We start from the raw sequence: 22,680 nt of genomic DNA, 5'->3' as shown, positions 1-22,680 counted from the left end.
TCACAAAAGATCTGAAGGTCCTATTTTGGCGCCCTCTAATGTTGAAAAAACCCATTACATTGCAGCTATGCGGGAGTTGTTCTTTGGATAACAGTCTCCCAAATTTTTGGCAAATTAATGCAATCATATTTGTTAAGGCTGGGAGAATTCTTCAAAGCCGTTGCTGACTCAAAAAATAATCTTTCAGATCTGTAACGACTCCTAAATAGCACATTCGTTTTCTTCCATCTAATCCTGCGTGAAGGAGTGTCCAAAGCATGGTCTGCCAGTCCTGACTTGCCATAGTAATAGTAGCGAATGTATTTTTTATGTTCTTCCAGGCGGATGTTAACTGATCTTCCTGTTTGTCCATAGTAGGCCAAGTCACAGTCACAAGGAACTATATACATACACTCCTGGGTGTGCTAAAAGGGTGAAGTTTATCCTTATGCGAGTGGATCAGAGTTGCTAGTTTGACGTGAGGTTTGAAAGTGGTGCAGAGGCTATGTTTCATCAGTACTTTGGCTATCTTCTGTGATGTACCTCTGACGTAGGGGATAGAAATAGTTATGCTGTGCTCTTGTGTATTGGTGCGTGGGGGGGGGGCGGAGTAATGGGACTATGTAGTATTTTATCTATTTTTTGGGGATTATAGTTGTTGGCCAAGAACGTATGGCGCAGATATTTGAGTTCCGTGGTCAGAGCTGTATCGTTAAAACAAATGGCTCTGGTTCTGTGTGTAAGTGTTTTTAAAATGCTATACTGTTCGACTGGATGATAATGTGATTGTGTATGTAGGTATCTTCCTGTGTGTTTGTTGGCTTTCTGTAGATGGAAAAAATTACTGATCCATCTGAAAGGCGGGTGACTAATGTGTCAAGAAATGCTAAACAAGTATTCGGTTCTTTTTCTACTGTGAAGTGGATTTTGGGGTGTTCACTGTTTAGATAAGTGACAAACGCATCCAATGGGTCTTGTCCATGGTACCAAATGGCAAATACATAATCTACATACCGTAACCACACTAGTGGCTTGTATGTGGATGTGTTAAGTACTTTGTTTTCAAAGTGTTCCATGTAAAAATTTGCTAAAGGAGGGAGGGGGAACCAATAGCAGTACCATTAATCTGTTTGTAGATTCCCCTATGTAAGCCTACATACATGTTAATTTAAATAATTCAAAAATATTAGGGGGACATTTAGACTTGATTAAATCAAGAGTGTCTATAAATGGTGCATTCGTAAATAAAGAGATGACATCAAAGCTAACCATTATGTCTGAATTTTTTAGGATAAGATTTTTAACTAGTGTTTTGAAATGGACTGAATTTTTTTACGAAAATAGAGGAGTTGCCAGTAAGGGGAGCAAGTGACTTGGCTAACTGTTGAGGCAGTTTATACGTGGGACTATCTATACTATCGAGTATGAGGCGTAGGGGAATATTAAGTTTGTGTATTTTTGGTAATCTATAAATCCGGGGTGGTTTAACATGAACTGGTTTTATTTTTTTGATGATTTCTTTGGGCCAGGACGTCACTTTTTTCAGTAATTTTCGGACTTTTTTCTTTTGAGACATAGTGGAGTCTCGATGTATAATTTGGTACATGGAACTGTCACATAAGAGATCTTGCATTTTGATTATGCTGATTTGAAATTCAGCGAAATATAAGCAATTAATAAAACATCTTTTTGATAAAATTGTTTGGTTGTTAATACCGTTAAAAAATAAGCCATGAATAACCGTCAACACCTATGCTTATCTGTTAGCAATAATAATTTAAGTAAGAGTTCATTCTTAAAGAATATCGCAATCTTGGATGAGGGTAATTTAGAAAAAATGTGACACAGTCAAAAAAAGTCAAAACAAAAAGTTAATTTCAAAAAGGCAAAACATTTTCTTAGAAAAATTTTGACATTTTGAGATTAGAAACACAGTATTATAACATATTTTAGAAAAACTTAAAACCGTTAAAAAAATTGAATCCTTATGCTTCGGACAACATCTGAATATAATCATAATCCCGTTATTGGTTTATTTTATTCAAAATTGAAGTATATACATATCTATGTAGCCAATTTATTGAGAAACAGAGGCTTAGCCTCCTTTAGTAAGAAATGAAAACAAACAGTTTGCTATTCTTGACATTCTACATTTTTACCTTTTTTTTTTTTTTAACATGATATAATATGGAATGTCCCTCTGTCTGACTAATCATGAGTCGCAACAACATTGTTTTACGAAAGCCTTCTGGCAGCAAGTTTCTTCTTTCCCGCCTCCCCACCCAAGCGCATATTAGTCGTGAGTAACGGCGGTGAAAACCAAATTGATCAATTACTGGTATATATCTCCAACCTACGCGAAATACGATGCCACCGCAGTATAACACATAATAGCCTCTGAGGCCGGAATTTTGGAGATAATACTAAACAAATTGCTGAACGCATTATCATTTTTCTTATTCCATCTTAATAAAAATTTGATAAAGTATTAATATATTAAATCAATGTAAAATAACCACAAAAATATAAGTTTTTTTTTAATGTTGGAAATTAGTGGTTTTCTTCTTAATGGAAAGATACATACCTGAGCTAATGTTTTTTGTGTATACGTTAAAATTACATGCTTCACCAGCGACACCAGTATTCAAGCCAAGTCCACATGCTGTGACAAAACCGCTGCTAATACTGTCAACATGAAACTTGTACGGACTCCCTAAAAATCATATATTAAATTTCTATTAATAAATATATAGCCATATATATTCATAACTTAATGTGATCTAACATATTATAACTAAATAAGCACAGAAACACAGACCGATTACAAAGAGTTAGCTAATATATAAAAACAATTGTTTGAAGTGTGTTAAAGAGAATTGTGATAAGAAGAGGAGGGGCTAGAGAAGAACTCAAAAAGCATTAAACTGGCTTATACATACTTACAGAGGCTAAGAAAATTTAAATATGCTCAGTTTCCCAATGAAATGCTTTTTTTTTTTTTTTGTCCCCGACTTGAGTTAATTTTTTCCCAGGCCTATTTTCAGCTAATTAATCGAATTAATTGATCGCTAGCGCAGATACATAAACATTGATCACAGAATTCACATCACACAATAATGCCAAGTAGGTTCAGGAACACATGATGGCGCAAATGTCTGCCATACTCTCGTCATCCATAAGTCTGCAACTCGTTGCTATAAATGATCTCAATCAGATGAACTCCGGTAGTTCTGGATGACTGATGAGCAGCATATCCACTCCCTAACCAAGATGGTGCTGGTTCGAATCTTGCCGTGGGCATGGATGCTTGCGAGTGTCTTTAGGCAGGAGATGAATTTCATCGCCCGGTGTGAGACCACCGCCCCATTTATTGGAGGCCTGAAAAAGTTCCATGTGTGATCTAGAGCAGGATATAGGGATTATGTAAAAAAAAAAAAATTAGCCAATCCACGGTACTAATGTAATATAGGTTAACAACCTTTCGTGGGTAAGAGTCACATAAGAAGTAAAAACCAACCTGCTCGTTTCCAGAAGTTGGGGCTGAAAGAGGACCAGCCTACTTTCTTTCGAAAGTGAAAAGGCGTTAGAGGATTCATTTATTTACTTTTGTTGCTTTTTTATGTATTTTTATGATTATATTTATTATCTCAATTACTAATAGTGTTGTTTTTGATTTTTAGAGACTTGATTCATTTGTATTATGAGAATCTCACTGTTTTAATATCATTAGATTATTACTTTGATACTAAGTAATTATTTAATATAATTTTATTAATTATTAAAAACTTAATCATTAGGAATTTGGAAATTCAAGATTACAATTAAACTTTATTTTTTATTGGAATTTTAATCATGTATTTCAGTTGCAGTAAAGCAGATAATAGCAATATATAAAATATGTTGTTATTGCCTTGCAGACATTCTATGTAATAGTGTTAATAAAGATAATGAATTAAACAAAATGTGGATTCATAAGTCATAAATTCTTCAAAAAAAAAAGTGCAGACAGAAAGCTGCAGACTCATCTTCACAACCACAAAACGTCTCTCAATCAAGATCCTGAGTGCTGACAAAGTTATAGATGGATGACTGTGAAATCTAAAATGAGACACTTAGAAGTTGATGATGTTACCAGTGACAGTCATGAGCCGTATTATGAGTTGTTTCATTCTCGTAATCAATACCTCTCATATTAAAATCCCACATTTAATAATACTTTTCTTTTCACATAAATAACTGGCAGAATCTTGCTCCACTATGGTAACAAACTCCCACACTCAACTTTGCAGCCTCGTGGTAATTAAACACGACATTATCTCAAATCCTTTCCGAGAAATAGGATTCAATGTGTCATCGATAATTTACTTATCGGGAAAGATTTTGATCGTAGATCGATGATTCAATGTATCATCGGTCTCATAGCCTAAACCTTAAACCTTTCCCAATAAGTAAATTTACATTCTCGCACTCCACATTTAGTCTTTCTGAATTATATGTAACTTCTTAATTTTTTTAAAAATTTCTTTAATTAATGCAGACTTTAATGATAATATTCCCTTTTTTTAAATACCATTTCTCCTATAATTATTATTATAGGACTGCCCTTTACCTCTATTTTCCATTAGTTGTCATAAGTTTTGTTTAGCTCCTTTCTTAAATCTCATTAAAAGTTACAGATTTTATGACCTTTCTAAATTTAAAAAAAAAAAAATTAAAAAAATTTAGACGTGCAGAAGACACCAGTGCAGCGCTACTAAATTATGTTCATTTATTAACAAATTGATTAAATTAATTAATCTAACAATGAATTTCCTGATGTGTAACCATGACATCCCTGAATGCATATTAAAATCATTGCTGATCAGTTTCCAAAATTTAGTTAGAGTTACACGGTCTCGCTTACTCCTTTTGGGATATATAAGGCGTTAGCGGATTTATTTTATTTATTAGTGTTAGAATGGTAGTATGAATAATCTCGAACCGCTTGCAAGATATGAGAATTTTTACTGAATTTCTCATATTTCAAATGACTACGATGTATATATGATCAAAAAAAATAAAATAATAATAATATATATATATATATATATATATATATATATTTTTTTTTTTTTTTTGTTAAACTTTATTTACCTTGTACATGTTCGTGGTTATACTTTATTTGCAATTCATGTATTCCTTGCTCCTTGGGGTCATATTTGAAAGTGATGGTGCCATCCCGATTGTCTACGATGACCGGCTTGTCTGGTTGTTCAGATGGCATACTGATTCACCTATATAATACAAAAATATGAAGACTGAAATTATAGGTTTGTCAATGCAACATTAATATAAAAACAAGACAGGTTTATTTTTTCTCCCTCTATTTTTAAAAGATAACATATAAATGAATGCACAATAAAGAGAAAAACACTGTTGTGATCATTTTCTATTTTGAGAATGTGGTTTTTTTCAAGTCCTACATGTAAATCTAGAAGTGTTCAAAAATATCAATTTATTTATTTATTTATTTATTTATTTATTTATTTATTTATTTTATTTTATTTTATTTTATTTTATTTTATTTTATTTTATTTATTTATTTTTTTTGTTACGTATCATATTATGTCCGAATCAGTTGCGAAGCGCATAGCTTAATGGCTATGCGCTTCGCAACTGAGGAAGGAATGTCCTAGGTTCGATTCCCGTCGACGACGTGACGAGCTCAAGGATCTTCCTCAGTCATAACTAAGTTAGCTGGTCTTGGGTAGTAGGGTTTTTCCCCCAGTTTATCTGGGGTTTCTCATCCCGCAAGCAGGCAAAAAGTCCCATGAACACACAGGCTACAGTCATAGGATACCTGGAATAAGGAGTAACCAACCTATTCGCATTTCGGTTCCGAATGCCTACACGGTAAAAAGTGTAGGTCTACGCGTGAGCGTAGATTAGGATTAGGATCATATTATGAAGTTCAGGGAAAAAAAATGTAATACATTAATCAAACACATATAACAGAAATATGTATTTTAAGTATTTTATGATTAAACGAGCTTTGCTATTGTTATTATTAGTACAGTTATAAATATACCATAAATTCGTCTAACATTATATATATTAGTATAATTCATTCTATTTATTTTTTATTTCATAAAGCAAATAAAATCTCTAACTCATGGGCGTCTGCAGAGGGGGGAAAAGGGGGCACTTGACTCCCTGGGATCTGCTTGTTAAAAAAACAAATAAACAAAAAAAATTAAATGATTAAATAAAAATTTATTGGTGTAATTATTTGTCTTTAAGCTTTGCTCCCCCCCCCCCCCCGGAAAATTTTCTGCGGACGCCCATGCTCTAACTCCTTTTCATTTCCTAAAGGGAGTAAGCGATGTGTACTGTATTTGGATATTGGTAGACGATCAGTCAGCACATCCCACCGTCGCTGAATTCAAACGGCAAGTTTGTAATCCTAACAAGCATTTATATGTATATGTAATGTATATAGATATTTCCACAGACATTTACATACACCAAAAATCCACAAGGAAACTAGCTGAGAAAAAAAAAAAAAAAGTTTCTGGGAGAAAAATCCTGCTTAACTGTGCCGAGGACCAACCAATTCGTGAACCAGCTGAAAAAAATACCAAACGAATCTTATCTATTTTTCTTCTAGTGGTTAGTGATATTTGAGTAAAAGACGTTTCCACAGACTCTTGCATACACCAAAAATCCGCAAGGAAACTACTTGAGGGGAAAAAAAAAAGGTTCTAGTCGCTGACGAGAATCGAACGTACACGTTTCTTCTGTAGATCTCAAGAAAACTATGCAAGCACTACTTAAATATTTCAAGTTAAAATTTGCCAGAAAATGTAAGTGCAAATACCATTGCAGTAATGCACTTTGATAGTAATAACTGTGCATGCGTGTGTGACACGTACAGTTCCAGTTTATTTTCCTATCTCGAAAGTAAATATTCAAGTTTACTTTGATCAACTTTCTCTTCTTGCGTTGACTATCACATCCAGTTTATCCTGGCAAAAACATGTTACTCACATAGCCTCTAAAAAAGCTTGGTGTTCTTTTCCGTTCTAAAGATTACTTCTCTTCCTCGCAACTCCTAACACTTCTAAAGTCTGAGATCTGTCCACCTTTTGAGCACTATTCCCACATTTGTGATGGAGCACCCAAGATCTCTAAGAATTCTTGATGATATTCAGAAGAGGGCGGTGACCCGCTTAATAGACGACTCTTCCCTCACAGACTCTCTTCAGTCACTTTATCATAGGCGTTTTATTTCAGCGAATGTGCTTCGTCTATAGGTACTTTCATGGACATTATTCCTCTGAATTGGCTGCTACCTTTCCTCCACCTTCTAAACATAGAACTAGAGCTGCCACTAGGCAAACCTCATACACTGTCCAGCTTCGAACACGCCGAACTAACTTGTCATCAGCTTCCTTCATTCCATCCACACTGTTTTTTCACACTGAATACAACCTCTCGCTCTTTAAGAAACATATCAACAGCTACCTTTTTTCTCCTTAATCACATGGCACTTGTGATATTTCTATGCAAGGTCAACATAAAAAAAAAAAAATGCCGAACATGATAAATGTAATATGGTGTTCCGGTTATTCAAATATATGTGATGTGTTTAATTTTTATGCATTAATCACCTTTGTAGGTTTAAATACAGTCTCTTAGTTTTCCGAAATATATTAATTAATATATGTTTTAGATAAATTAATCTGATAGCTCCTACTCCTTCACTCATACTTGCTGGAATCATTCCCCCCCCCTCATATAAAACAGTTTCTGCTAATTTAGAAGTAAAAACACGAGAAAAAATATTTCCATTAGGACGAGGAGTGGAGTTTTTGACAGGACTGTTCAAATGCATCAAGAAAAACAAGATCCCATCTGACTGGCAGACTAGCACTACAGTACCCATCTGGAAAGGCAAAGGCCACTGTCTGCACTAACTATTGTCCTATTCGCTCCCTCTGCCACACCATGAAGATTTCTGAAAACGTGTAATCGATGCCTGTTAAGAGACATTTTTACTATATCACCAAATCAATGTGGCTTTGTAAAAGGTTGTGGGATGACAGATGCAATCCATGCCGTCCGTCCTCCTAATGGAAAGACACAGGGAGAAAAGTAAGACGGTCCACATGGCCTTCCTGGACCTGGAAAAAGCATTCGATCGGGTCACACATGACTTGATTTGGTACTCTCTACTCACCCATGGCGTCCCTGAAGCCTATATACGCTGGGTGCAGTTCCTCTACACCAGCGCTTCCCAAACTGTGGGCTGCGGCCCCCTTGGAAGGCTGTAGGTTTTGTTCAGGGGGGGGGGTAAAATAACGGAAACAAATTTAAAATCTTTTAAGACTAAGTAGATTTTTTTTATCTTAAAAGAAACGTATTTAATTTTTATTATTTCTTTTTTGTTAATTTTTATATTTTAATGGAAAAAATCACACATTGGTGCGGGTTCACAATTTTGCTTCATGCGTATTTCGGCGCTTAATGAATATTAGTAAATATATGCTTATTCATATGAGTTTCATTTCAAAGCAGAAATCGAAGAATTGCAGTTTCAAATATTTCACCTGATATTGACTTTTTGTGTAGCAGTATTGAAACACATCCATCACATTAAATTGTTATTAAACTTCTTTTATGTTTTTAATTCTTTCTTTATTACTAATCGTTTTACGTTTCATGTGCTTGTACTGCAAATGAACAATAACAATATATCTATCTATATAAAAATATGAGATAATGTGCCATGTCAAATGTGTATGTAAGATGTTAAAAATGTATATTTGCATTTGATTTTTGCAATATTCTGTGTATGTTTTTATTGAATATAAATACAATAAATATTATAATAATATTACGATTTTTTTTCGAGGGGCCCGTGAAATAGTTTAATTTTTCCAAAGGGGGCCCTGACATCCAGAAGTTTGGGAAGTACTGCTCTACACTAACACCATTAGCTCCATGTGCTGGTATCACAAAGCCATTTAAAATTCAGGGGCGTCCACCAAGGATCTGCCTTATCACCATTTCTGTTTATGCTGTGCATTCACACAGTGACTGCAGATCTGCAACAACCTCACCCATGGACCCTACTGTACGCCGACGTCTTGGCCCCCGAGACCGGATCGGAACCTGAATTACTGGTCAACTAGTGGAAAACACGACTTGAATTCGGTTTGCGATAAAGTTAGAGATCTTAGTCAATGGTACTGAACTTACTAAGATCTCTAACTTTCAGTACCTTGATCCCGTGTGATGTCTGATAGTAGTACCATCTCAGATGCCAGCAATGCTGCTTGGCTGAAATGCCGCCAGGTCAGTGGAGTCCTGTGTGACTAGAAAATTCCCCGGCATCTCAAATCCAAGATATATTGTAGATTCATCTGACCAGTTCACTTTAAGGAGCAGAGACTGGTCTGTAACAAAATAGCATGAACAGGCACTACATGTTATGGAAATGCAGATGTTCTGATGGACACTGGGATACACATGACTAGACCACATTACAAATGATGACATCTGAAAAACTCTTGGTGTTGCCCCAATCTTAGAGAAAATGAGGGAAGCACGCCTCCGGTGGTAAGGCCATGTGGTCAGGACTTACAAGGAATTTGTTACAGAACAGGCCCTCACACAGCCTAGATGGCCGACAACCTAAAGGACGCCCAAAAAGCGATGGATTGACAGTCTAAAAGAAGACATGTGGACCTAATGAAATGGAGGACCAAATGCAAAACAGTGGTCCCTGCACCAAGCGGGACATAACGCTAGGAAGAAGAAGAAGAAGAGAAGATTTTATTTTCATTAGATGTGGAATGTGTTAGCACCTATTATATTCATTTAACGATCCATTACTATAGTGAGTTATTCACACCACACGCCATTTTGATCCCATATGGTCACTCCAGTACTTCACTGGGTTTTGGGAGTGAAGTCTTCTAAGCTAGAAGTAGGGTTGCAAATCGTCTTTCGTTTTTCACAGAGAGTTAGTAGATCAGTCACAAACATCCATGCTCCTAGAGGGATGTAAACCCGCAGCCTCTTTGCTGGAAAGCGGGTACGCTAATCACTCGACCGGCCACCTTGTAGTAAGCACGCATATTATAAAACTCAATCAAGTTTCAATAGAATTTAATGAAATCCGGTATTCAGGATGACAGGATCGCTACGAAACCTTGAGAGGAGGTATCAGTCGATCGTTATTGGTGAAGGAAAAAAAAAGTTACTTTCCAAACGATAATACAGGTAAACGTTGTTCAACGCGGTACTTATACAACTCGGTTTCGATATAACACAGTCTATAAATTGCAGTAACCCTTTATCTTTTCATATATTTTTCACCCCGCGACTTAAAAATCAAATTTTATCTTCGTTAAATTTGCGTCTGTCCGTATCGCGCATGTAGTTATTAGTAACGAATTTACATAATGGCAAATACTCTTTAGCATGCTAATTGTTTACCGTATAATGTGTTTATTGTTGAAAATTGTCTTCGTTTTCTACCAGGAAAGCGCCTTCAAAATCATGAGTGTGTTAATCTCAAGCTGAGCACTTTATTTTCTGGTGAATTACATACAATATGTAATGCTTTTTTATGTAAAAAAAATTATTTTTATATTAATGGCCACTTAGAGGGTTTTTTTAACCCTTAACGTTACTGTTAGGATAGGTGAAGCACAAATGCTTTTCATATTCCCCCTTTGTCTGCAATGAGAGTTATCTGGGAAAGGGAGCTTTGTGAGCATTTAAGCTCCCTCTGGGGGCAGTTGTGTTAGCTATGATAGTTGGGAGTAGAATAGACTTCGGTCGTTTATATTTGTAGTAATCTGTTTCATTGTAATTGACGGCTTGTACGATCAGCAGGTTTGAATGTGAACTTGATTTGACGAAGAATTTTTCTGCGAGATCACGAAGAAGGGAGGAGATGTATGGAATGCCGGTTTCTCAATGAATCTGTGAATTTCTGATAAAGCATGGGGCGTCTAGAATCATCCTTAAGCACTTATTTTGGATTCTTTATAGTTTTGAATGTTTGATCGTGAAGTGTGACTCCATGCTGGTGAGGAATAGGTAATAACTGGACGTATGACCATCCGGTAAAGTAGTAATTTATTTTGTAAGTTCAATTTGCTCTTGCGGTTGATCATTGGGTAGAGCTGAGCTATTACTTTTGAAGTCTTGGAGCCAATGAGAGTGATGTGCTTGTTAAAAAAAAAAGTTTCTTATCTAGAAGTACCCCAAGATATTTGGTCTCTGATTGCCATGGGATCTTTTGACCAGAGAGCAAAATGTCTTCTTTAATGCAGATCTTTTTTCTAGAGAACAGCATGGCTAAGCTTTTGAGGGGTTTACTTGAATCCTCCAGTTGGTGAACCAGTCTTCTAGCGCGTTGATACTTCCTTGGAGTCTAGTGATTGCTAGGCGAGGGCTGAGAGACCTTGCTAGAATATCGGTGTCGTCGATATAAAGGGCCGTAATGGTTGTTCTTAAATTAAGAGGGATGTCTGATACGTAAGTTGTGAAAGAGGGCTTTTGCGATGGTCGAAAACGAATCTAGTGAATTAAATGATGTGGAAATAGATTTAAATGAGGAGGAACTGGTACAGTTAATAGATGACGTCGAGCCAAATGGCGGGGAAAATTCTGCCGAAGATTCTGATTGTGATGAATCCGTTAAAGATTTTAGTTTAACACGTTCATTGCCAAGCTGAAAATTGGAATTTCGTGTGGTGGCCAAATTTTTTTTATTTTTTTTATTTAGTTAGCGACGTCCACGCGATATCGCGTGATTGGCAATGAACGTGTTGAAGAAATTAGCAGAAGGATTGGACTTGGCAAGAAAGTTAGGCAGTTATTTTTCGGATAATGATCTCTCAATGGAGCGCTCCGGAAAATACACGAGACAACTGGATATTTGTTTAGCTGCACATTATGAACTTAATAAAAAAAATTTCCAGCAGAGTGGTAAGCAAGGTCTTATTTCTGACTTCTTGATAACTAAACCAACCGAAGTAGGCAATGAGAATCAGTAGCGCACTCAGCATTTAATCTTGGGGGGGGGGGGGGGAGCGAGTTGAGTAGACGATTTGAGAATGCACACTACTCATCGCATACGACCTATGACTGGGCATCTGCGATGATCGCTAATTCATAAGTAGTATAAAAATAGAAGACACTACACAACATAAATTTAAAAAAAAAAAAAAGAATTTTAATTAGGAAAAGATTTTGGAAAATTTTCTAGTTTTTTCTTTTTTTACTCTGGGGGACAGGGCCCCCCTCTTCCTCCCCTCTGGGTGTCACTGATGAGAATTATGCAAATGATGTCCAAGAGATTTCAAGTGATGAGATGTCCGGCCACTCGTAAACAAAGAACATCTCCGAAATGTTATTTTTGAAGACAGCGATGACGATTAAAATATGCACTTTATTTTATTTTGCTTAAAACATTTATGTATTATGTGCAATGAAGTTTACGTACAATTTATAAGTTTATACTATGCATTTGTTTCATAGTTTATGTTTTTCTTAACTTACTGAATTACCTGAATTAAATAAAAATATATTTTGTTGGATATGTCATTGTTGTTTATATAATTAAAAAAAAAAAAAACGATTTCGGAACATAACCGTACTTTTTCTATGTAATCTGAGTCTCGCATAACACGTCATTTCTATGGAACCTAACATCCGTGTTATACAAGGGTTACCTGTAATAAGTTTGTGTGTGGGTTAGCTGGTCGATTGGCCTGTTTTACGAAAGAGCGAAAACCATCCTGCCGTATGAGACCATTACCACACTTTCACTTGAAAAAATCACTAATGAAATTTCACTTGTACAATTATTATTATTATTATTATTATTATTATTATTATTATTATTATTATTATTATTATGGAGTCAAAAGACTCATCGCGGGAGACCCTACATTGAAACACTAACCATTATTTACAAAATACCTGTCATAACATTAATAATATCATACTTCTCCTTAAATTCATTCACAGACAAAGCATTCACAACCACCTCTGGCAACGCATTTAAACCATTCACAACCCTCCAAACAAAAAATCTAGTCCTAAATACCCTTGTTAAACACACTCTTGCATAATCTCCAGGGATGGCCCCTCGTTCTCTCCCTTCCTGCACTGGTCTTGAAATGTCATCAGTATCAAGCCTATAAAAGTCCTTTAATAATTTATATGCCTCTATCATATATCCTCTCCTATGTCTATCAGCTAGTTTTTTGGAGCACGGGCGAATGCTGGTTTTGAAATTCACGCTTGCTCTTGTTATCATTCAGAGAATAAGAGGTGTGATTGAAGTCTGATTAGCGGAATAATTAATTACTGACCATTTAAAACTATTATTATTATTATTATTATTATTATTATTATTATTATTATTATTATTATTATTATTATTATTATTATTATTATTATTATTATTATTATTATTACGGGCGACTCCAAGGAATCCTTAGACTCATCGATCATTTAGGAGGCCCTAAACATCATGTCCATCACAACTATTCGACATTCACACAGTATTTATTATACTTTGCCTTGAACTCATTCACTGTCATAGCACCCACAACAGACTCTGGCAACTTATTCCATTCATTTACCACTCTAAAAGTAAAAAACCCAGCTCTAACACCCTTACTAACCACACTCTTGCCCAGCTTCCATGAATGTCCCCTAGTCCTCCCACCACCAGTCCTGTTCTCAAAAATATGCTCTGAATTAATCCTATAGAAACCCTTCAGCAATTTGAATGTCTCAATCATATCTCCCCTTTTTCTGCCTATCAACCAATTCCTGCAACCCACAAATCTTCAACCTGTTTTCATAAGGTTCATTCCATAGACCTGCTATCATCTTCGTCAGTCCCCTCTGGATCCTCACAACCTCCTTCCCATCAAGAAGAAACCTAGGTGACCGGATCTGGGCACAGTAGTCAAGATGGGATCTTATCAAGGCTCGATACAGAGGAACAATAACTTGCTTATCTCTGCTCGTCAAAGTATTCTTCAACCTCCAAGTGATTTGATGAGCTGATTTAGCTACTTTTGCAATGAGTCCCCCTAAACTTCAACTCCCTATCCACCAACACTCCCAAATCCCTGCCATCATCAGTCTCCTGGAGTACGGTTCCACCAATGTGATATATTGCTGCTAATCGTTTCACCCCAAAATGCATAACCTTACCCTTTGCCACATTAAATTGACATCCATTTTCCTTAGTCCAGTCCTCCAAACTATTCAAATCATCTTGCAAAATTTTGACATCCTGTGCACTCACAATTGCTCTACCCAACTTTGCATCATCAGCAAACAAGTGAACACTTCCTCTCAGATCCTTTCCTATATCGTTAATGAACAAATTGAATAGTAGTGGTCCCAGAACAGAACCCTGTGGCACACCACTAGTCACAAGCCGTCTTTTAGCCACAACTCCTGAATAAACCACTCTCTGGTATCTTTCCATCAACCACCCTCCTATCCATTTCACCAACCCTATATCCATCCCCATCAGCTCCAGTTTACTGATTAGAGTTCCATGTGATATCCTGTCAGAGGCCTTGGCAAGGTCCAGTAGAATCAGTGTAAACCCATTAGCCTTATCCAGTTCAGCCGTCAGTGTGTTATAAAACGTGAGCAAGTTACTGAGGCATGATCTGCCCTTCACAAAACCATGTTGTCCCCCATACAGTATCCCATTTTCATCTATCCAATCCTGTATTCTTCTCTTGACTAATTTCTCCAAGACCTTGACAACTATTCCTGATATGCTAATCGGTCGATAATTTACAACAGCAGTCTTGGAACCTCCTTTATGCAGTGGAACTATTTTCCTCTGTTTTCACCCACTCGGGACTAAGCCAGACCCAAGACTCAAATTAAACAAAATGGTCAAGGGCAATGACAATTCTTTAGCCACTTCACGTAAGACCGGTGCTGGTATACCATCCAATTTCACAGATGTATTGACATTACCTCCACTTCATTCACAACAATTCCCATATAAACTAATGGTTCCTTCATTCCTTTAATGCCACCATTAAAGGAATGAAGGATTATCATTCCAATCTTTGCAATTCCAATCTTATATCATCCATACTGGATGATATATTCTTGCAAAGTGCTCAGTAATTCCACTATATCGACTGATTCAGTGACCTTCCCTTCATTGGCATTCCTTAAAATCATTCTGCCGTGTACAGTTTTTCTTTTACTTGCAACATATTGAAAGAACTGTTTGGGATTCTCTTTAGCTTGCATGACTAATTTTCTTTCATAATCCGCTTTTGCTTTTCTTACCACACTCGTTACCCTTCTGGCCTGCGCTTTATACTGGTCATGTGCCTGCAGGTCACCTTTCTCCTTAAATTCCTTCCACAGTTGTTTCTTTTTTTGCAACTCAAGTTTAATGGTGTTATTCATCCATTTAACCCCTACGTGATTTACTATTCGGACTCAAGGTATAGAGTCAGCCATAACCTCCTGCAAATGTTCCTTGACCTCTTCCCATGCCTATCAACATCCAACTGTTGCAGTTTTACATGCCATGACACTGAACCTAGCAATCTCCTAAGGTTGTCATACTTGCCAGTACGGTAATTCCACATGTACAAATTCTCGGATGCTATTACCAGGTCAAGCACTCTCGAACTCCTAGTATTTTCCATTACATGCTGTCTCGGATAGTTATCCATTAGCAACTGAATAAAATCCAGTTCCTTCCTCGCACGTGTCCTCTCCTCCTTCCAATCAATGTTACCATAGTTGAAATCCCCCATAATAATTACCCTCCTTCCACTCATTTCATCAATTTTCTATGCATACTATCTCCACCATCTATTCCATCACCTGGTCTATAGCAGCACCCAACTGTACATTTTGTTTCGTTAGTTTCAATCTCACACCAAATAGCCTCAAATGAACTCTTTTCACTGTCTCCTGCAATACAACTTCTATTCTCCTTGGCTGCAGTTCATCAGCTATCATCAATAATACTCCTTCCCCCCCATTTTATTCTCTCGTCCCTTTTGAACACACTATACCCTACACATTCTATCGTACTAACTATATCATCTTCTGTCAGCCATGTTTCACTAATGCCAATAACCTGCGGCCAGGAAGAGCCAACCAACGCCAAAAATTCTTCCTTCTTGTTCCTAATACTCCTGGTATTAGTATACATGAAATGCAGTGGTCCATTTGTCCCACCCCCTGTACTGTATTTAGAAATTCTACCCTACGATTCTTCTTTGTGAACTGGCCAATAACATCGTCATAAAACGTTGGTCGTAACTTAATTTTCCCAAGCAACACGCACACTTGTAAAGGCTGGCTAAAGCTAACTGGCTGGAACTATTTTGACTGCGTATGGCGCGTATTTAAGCAACAGGGTGAAATGACGTGGAGGGAGCGGAAATGGCTATGTGCGCGCATGAAATCACAGTGCTGAAGCGAAGACCTGGATGCTCCCACAACCGAGCAAGCTAAGGTAGCTTGCAGGGCCGGTCATCTCGGGGGTGCAGTGAGTGCAATGCACCCGGGTCCCACGATCGAGTGGGTACAGTCGGTACACATTTGCGGAAAAGTATTATATTTCAAATGTGGTTTTTTTTTTTTTTTGTTTTCCTGTGCCAAAATTATTTGCAGGTAAGAGGTTTTACAATACGTTTATTTTGAATCCTTTAATTCTTACCTTTGAAAAATATTTGGGCCCAAAAGGGTGTCTTGCACCCGGGCCCCTTTATAGAGAAGGTCGGTCCTGGTAGCTTGAATAGCGTCGGCCTTCGATACACAACGCAATGCTCAATTATTCCCGCGCAAGCTTAAAACGTCTTCTGTTCTACAAAAATAAAAGCCTAAATGGAATGCTTATAAATGCATGCATTTATTAACAAATAAATATTACTTCTTTCTCAATTAATGAGCTTGCGCAGCAAGTACAGCAAGCACGGAGAATTCGCCACTGATTTGGAGCTCATAGATCTTCAATCTATTCTCGTAGGGACATCCCATAGACCTGCAACAATCTTTGTAACTCGCCTCTGAATCCTCTCCACTATTTCTTCTTCACCAAGAAATCCAGGCGACCAGATATGTGCGCAATAGTCCATATGCGGTCTTATTAATGCCTTATAAAGTGGAACAATAACTTCCTTATCCCTGCTTGTTAGTGTTTTTCAACCACCATGTAATTTGATGTGATGTTTTGGCAATCTTTGCAATATGCCCTTTAAAGTTACGTTCTCTGTCCACAATAACTCCCAAGTCCCTTGCCTCGTCAACTTCTTGCAGTTCAGGTCCATCAATATAGTAAACAGCATGTGACCTCACCCTCCCGAAGTGCATCACCTTACACTTAGCTACGTTTAATTGACAGCCATTTACCTTGTTCCATACAGTTAGCCTATTTAAGTCATCCTGCAAGATATCTACATCATCTGAATTGACTATCGCTCTTCCTAATTTTGCATCATCGGCAAACAAGTGGATATTTCCTTTTTGAGTATCCGCAGTATCATTGATGTACAAATTAAACTATAGAGGACCAAGCACCGAGCCCTGAGGTACACCACTAGTCACCTGCCTTCTCCTGGACTCAGCTCCTCCATAAACCACTCTGATATCTATTCACCAGCCACCCTCTAATCCAAATTACCAGCTTCGGATCCATACCCATTGTTCAAATTTATGCAACAGAGTTCTGTGTGAAATCCTGTCAAATGCCTTTGCAAAGTCCAGCATTATCACTGAGTAAGGATTTCCTTTATCCAGCTCCACTGTCACTTTATTATAGAAATTAGTCAAGTTACTGAGGCAAGACCTACCCTTCACAAAACCATGTTTCCCCTTATAAAGTATCATATTGCTGTCCACCCAGTCCTGAATTCTAATTTTTACCAATTTCTCCAAAACCTTAACCACCACCAGATATATTGATTGGTCTATAATTTGCAAGCTCTGTCTTGGAGCCTCCCTTATGCAGTGGAATTATTTCCCCCTCATTCCACTCTATTGGTACTTTACCAGAACTGATTCTAAAATTAAACAGCCTGGTTAGAGGAGGTCAGTGGCGTAGCTAGAGCTGTTGCCGCCCGGGGCGGTCCCTGAGTTTGCCGCCCCTCTCAATACACACCAAAAATACTACAAAAAGTCAAAACAATGTGTAGGGAAATAAATTAAAACACTATGTTTATTTTTGAATTAAAACTTTTATTTCAACATTCTAAAATGTTATTTTCCTTGCTTTTCTGTTAGAAAAATCGTCAATGACATTGGTGAAGTCTATTTCATAGTAATGTAGGTAATTCTTAATCAGATTTTATTTAGAAAAACTCCTCTCACAATTAGCAATTGTGAGGAAAATTCGCAATAGTATTACAATATTTGGAACTCAGTTCTCGAGACTGTATTTTAGAATTAACTGCAAATGTTCAAAAAGGTTCAAAGTGCTGCTCGGGGGGTAGACCCCCCCTTCGCACCCCCCATCTACGCCACTGGAGGAGGTGCTAATTCTCTTGCACATTCTTGTAACACATGGGCCGATATGCCATCTAACAAAATGGCAGTGTTAGCATTAAGGTTCTGTAATATATTAAACACCTCTATTTTGTTTATCTCTAGACTCTCATTGGTCAATGACACATTCCACACTGCAATATCACAACCAAGATGGCACACTTTTGCAAAATGATCACTAGCAACTCAACTATTCGATTTGCTTCTGTAATTTCCCTACTATCAACACTTTTTAAAGTAATCTTTCCATGGTTATTCTTCCTTTTACTTGCCACATAGCGAAAAACTCCTTAGGGTTTCTTTTGGATTCATCAGCTAGATTCCCCTCATAATTAGCTTTGGCCTTCCCTGCCATACACGTTACTCTCTTTTCCTGTATCTTATACTGCTCATGGGAACGCTCATTTCCTATTTCTTTATACTTCCTCCACAACCTTTTCTTTATCTGCAACTCCTGCTTAATAATATTATTTATCCATCTTACTCCTACTTGATTTCTCCTTCTGACTCTGGGAATACAGTCTGATTGATACAGCTTTATTTAAATACTCCTTGACAATCTCCCATGCACCATCAACATCTCTCCCCTTCAAATTCTCATGCCATAGCACTCCTGAAAGCTGACTTCTCAGCTTGTCATAATCACCAGCCTTGTAATTCCACATATACCCCTTCTTAACAGAATATTCAGCACATTTTACAATCTCTCAGGTCAAGACCACATGATCGCTTTCCCCAAGTAGAGACTGTGTAACTAAACTACTTAGTGATATGTTCTCTGTAGGGTTGTCACCTTTTGGTAAGTCCAAAGAGGGACACACTTATCGAATATGAAAGTCTTCCTCTCCTGTAAATGTATAAAATGAAAAAGCCAAAGTTGAATATGAAAATCTAACCTTATAAAAAATTAAAACATTGAATACATTGGTACGGGTATTAGTGATTTAATAATATTTGTATTTTAAAGATATAAGTTGTCCCACTTAGGTGTAATTTGGGGCGCTGAAAATTTTCTTAAAATTCGGGATGTCCCACCTAATTCGGGACAGGTGGCAACCATAGTTCTCCAATGTTATGACCAGATCTAACACCCTTGAATCTCTTGTCCCTTCTATTACATGCTGTCTCAAGTAGTTATATTACTATTATTATTATTAGGCACTTACTACCTGCTTTCTTCACTGCATGCCGATTAATTAGTGATAGCCTTGGCCAGCTATCTCTGATTGGCTACCAGTGGAGATTGAACTGCTCATTCACTCCAAAAGTTCGATAGGGCTAAAAAAACGGCCTTGCCTACTCTTTATACGGGAACAAAAAAGGCGTTAGCTAATTATTATTATTATTATTATTATTTTATTATTATTATTATTATTATTTGTGAAAGAGCCTGTGTAGCTCAGTGGATGTGGCGTTTGCACACCACCGCGCTAGGCCGCACGAAGGAAGTCTTGGTTTCGAGTCTAGTCGGCGACTAGAGGAAATTTTTCTAAGCCTTTTTTCGACCGGTTCCCGAGTTAGTCGATCTCTGGCACGGGCAAGCAGGTTTTTCCTCCCGGAAACTCGGGTTTTTCGTCCTGTAAACTCAAGAAAATCGACCGTAGAACCCACATTATTTCAGACATTAAATATATTGTGTTAGGGTTAGAGACCACGAGATGGCGGCACATTTGAGCCGTCTCTCTTCACTGCGTACCGCTTAATTAGTGATAGCCTTGGGCCATCTGTCTCTGATTGGGTACCAGTGGAGATTGAACTGCCCACTCAGTCTCCAAAAAGTTAGATAGGGCTAAATGGCCTCGCCTACTCCCGTATATACGGGAATAAAAAGGCGTTAGCTGATTTTTTTTTTTTTTCTGATTATTCGTGACACCTCCAAGGAGTCCGAAGACTCATCGCAGGAGGACACCCATTGTACAACTCTCCGTCTCCACCACTACACTGAACCTTTACCACCAATCATCTACATCAGCGCCAGTGGCGCACCCAGGGAGGGGGAGAAGGGGAATTCCCCCCCCCCCCAAAAAAAAAAAAAAAAGAAAAAGGAAAACACACTAGAAAAATTTCCAAAAATCTTTTCCAAATTAAAATTCATTTTTTTTATTTATGTTGCGTCGTATCTTCTATTTCTATACTGCTTATGAATTAGCGATCATTGTGCATGCTCAGTCATTGGTCGCATGCGATGCTTAGTGTGTATTCTCAAATCGTCTACATAACTCGCCCCCCCCCCCCCCCCCAAGATTAAATCCTGAGTGCTTGGCCCCATCCACGATTAAATCCTGAGTGTGCCATTGATCAGCGCTATCTACTGCCCACCACCATCACCTGTTATCTCTTAACAACTATAAACTCCATTTCCTTTGTTCATTGTGACCATTCCTTATCCCAATCTATGTCCCCAAAGTTAGAATCTCCCATAATTATTACTCGACCTTCACTTATCCTGCTAATTTACCAATACATACTATCTACATTCTCCCTTATACCCATTGGATTATAATAACAAATGATTACATATTTCGCCTTGTTGATCTCTATCTCACACCAAACTGCCTCGAATGAACTGCCCTCTACATACGGAAAGTTTTAAATGCAGTCAAAACTAATGCTTAAAAAGTTGGTAGTTTTGCAACGTGCACTTCTGCAGGATATTTCATAATAAGTTGTAGCACGAAAACTTTAAGGGAATTCAACAAATTCACGGAAAGTTATTGAGTCGAGCCTCAAAGTCATAGTCGCTTTTCTACTACATATAAACTATGCATTCACTTTATTTATGCTGGTCGGGATTCAGAAGTTTGCTTAAAGAGTAACATGAATAACCATTCTGCAAAATGTGATGTTCTTGCTAATATGAACTATTGTGCAACAAATGGCCCAATTAAATGAAAAAATCTGCATAAGGTAAGGGATTTTTAAGTGCAAAATCTTAACTTTCCTTGGCCATTCGACGTCAGCTTTTGAAATATGAACCTTGTTAATTAATCTTTGTTGATGTAAACAGCAATTGCAGATTTTTTTTCCCTTTAATTTCTTGAGTACGGAGAAGCAAATATTGTAAAAATACGGTTATTGTTTAGAATCTAAACAATAACCGTATTTTTTAGATGCAGAATATACCTGTGATCAGGAGATAATCGTCAGAGGACCTAATGTGTGAGCCTTGTGATGGTGGGGGTAATAATACTTACTTCATTGAACGTTGATGAATTAAACTCGATTCATTAACATAATGAATTCTCGGATGAAAAAATAACAATTACGATATCCTTTGACATGTCGTAATTGTTACTTTTGCAGTAATGTATTTGGACCAGTTAGCTGAGTAAATGCCGGCCTGGTTGGCCGAGTGGTTAGCGTATCTGCTTTTTAGCCAAAAGGCTGCGGGTTCGAATTCCGCCGTGCGCATGGATATTTGTGAAAATACTAGTGGTGGTGGTGGTTGGCGGTAGATGGCGTTGGTGTAGATAATGAAGCTAGTTGTGATGGAGAGTTATAGACTACGTGCCCATCCTCGATAAGCCTTTGGACTCCTTGGAGGTGTTAAGTAATAATAATAAATAACCTGACCGTTTGAGGCAAGATATTTTATCAAATATAAAATTGTCAATGTGTGATCATGTCAATTCTCTTTTCAATTTGTATTGACAGAAATTTGATTATAAGGATAAAAACCATGTGTTAAGGCTTAAGCGCAGGGAAAAACTTATGATAAAAGTTTAATGGAGCGAAACAGCACTAGGAAACTATTAAAAGAAGTATTTAATTCTTCCAGTATTTCATCATAATTACAGAGACATTATCAGTGTGTGTTACAAGTCTCTTTTGCTCTGTCTCTGAGCAAAAGGAGACTTGTAACACACATACACAAAAGCAGTAACAAAACTAACTGAAACACACAATCACAGTAAATTTCGAAGAGAAAAACTGTTTTCAGAATCTTCTGCTGCTCTTAAAAATCAACCTAATTTAAATAAATATGGTTGCATAGAACTTCCCAAAATTTGGGTAATGCTAATACTTCAAGATCCCAGTTTACATCCCAGTTCACTCTAGTAAACTTTTATCATGAAGGATAAAAATCATTTGGACGGTAGTAGCAGTGTATTATTACCATGTAGATTCAATCCCCCCCCC

At 37.3% G+C, this 22,680-nt stretch overlaps 1 protein-coding gene across 1 annotated transcript in view; it reads right to left on the bottom strand.

The window, feature by feature from the left end:
• Nucleotides 1-22,680, bottom strand: part of LOC150104669 (filamin-A-like) — a 270,337-nt gene that overhangs the window by 200,504 nt on the left and 47,153 nt on the right. The window contains exons 2-3 of the mRNA XM_090395258.1: nucleotides 5,113-5,252; nucleotides 2,564-2,692 (exon numbers count right to left, since the gene is read on the bottom strand). Of these exons, the coding sequence (XP_090251384.1) occupies nucleotides 2,564-2,692; nucleotides 5,113-5,242 (259 nt within the window). The 5' untranslated portion in view covers nucleotides 5,243-5,252. The remainder of the gene's footprint in view (nucleotides 1-2,563; nucleotides 2,693-5,112; nucleotides 5,253-22,680) is intronic.

This window comes from Typopeltis vanoorti, chromosome 7 (assembly GCF_054136105.1).
Source record: "Typopeltis vanoorti isolate ZY-2024b chromosome 7, IOZ_Tvanoo_1.0, whole genome shotgun sequence".
In the NCBI taxonomy this organism is placed as follows: Eukaryota; Metazoa; Arthropoda; class Arachnida; order Uropygi; family Thelyphonidae; genus Typopeltis; species Typopeltis vanoorti.
Note: the sequence above shows the minus strand (reverse complement) of the source record. Positions and strands in the feature narration are given on the sequence as shown.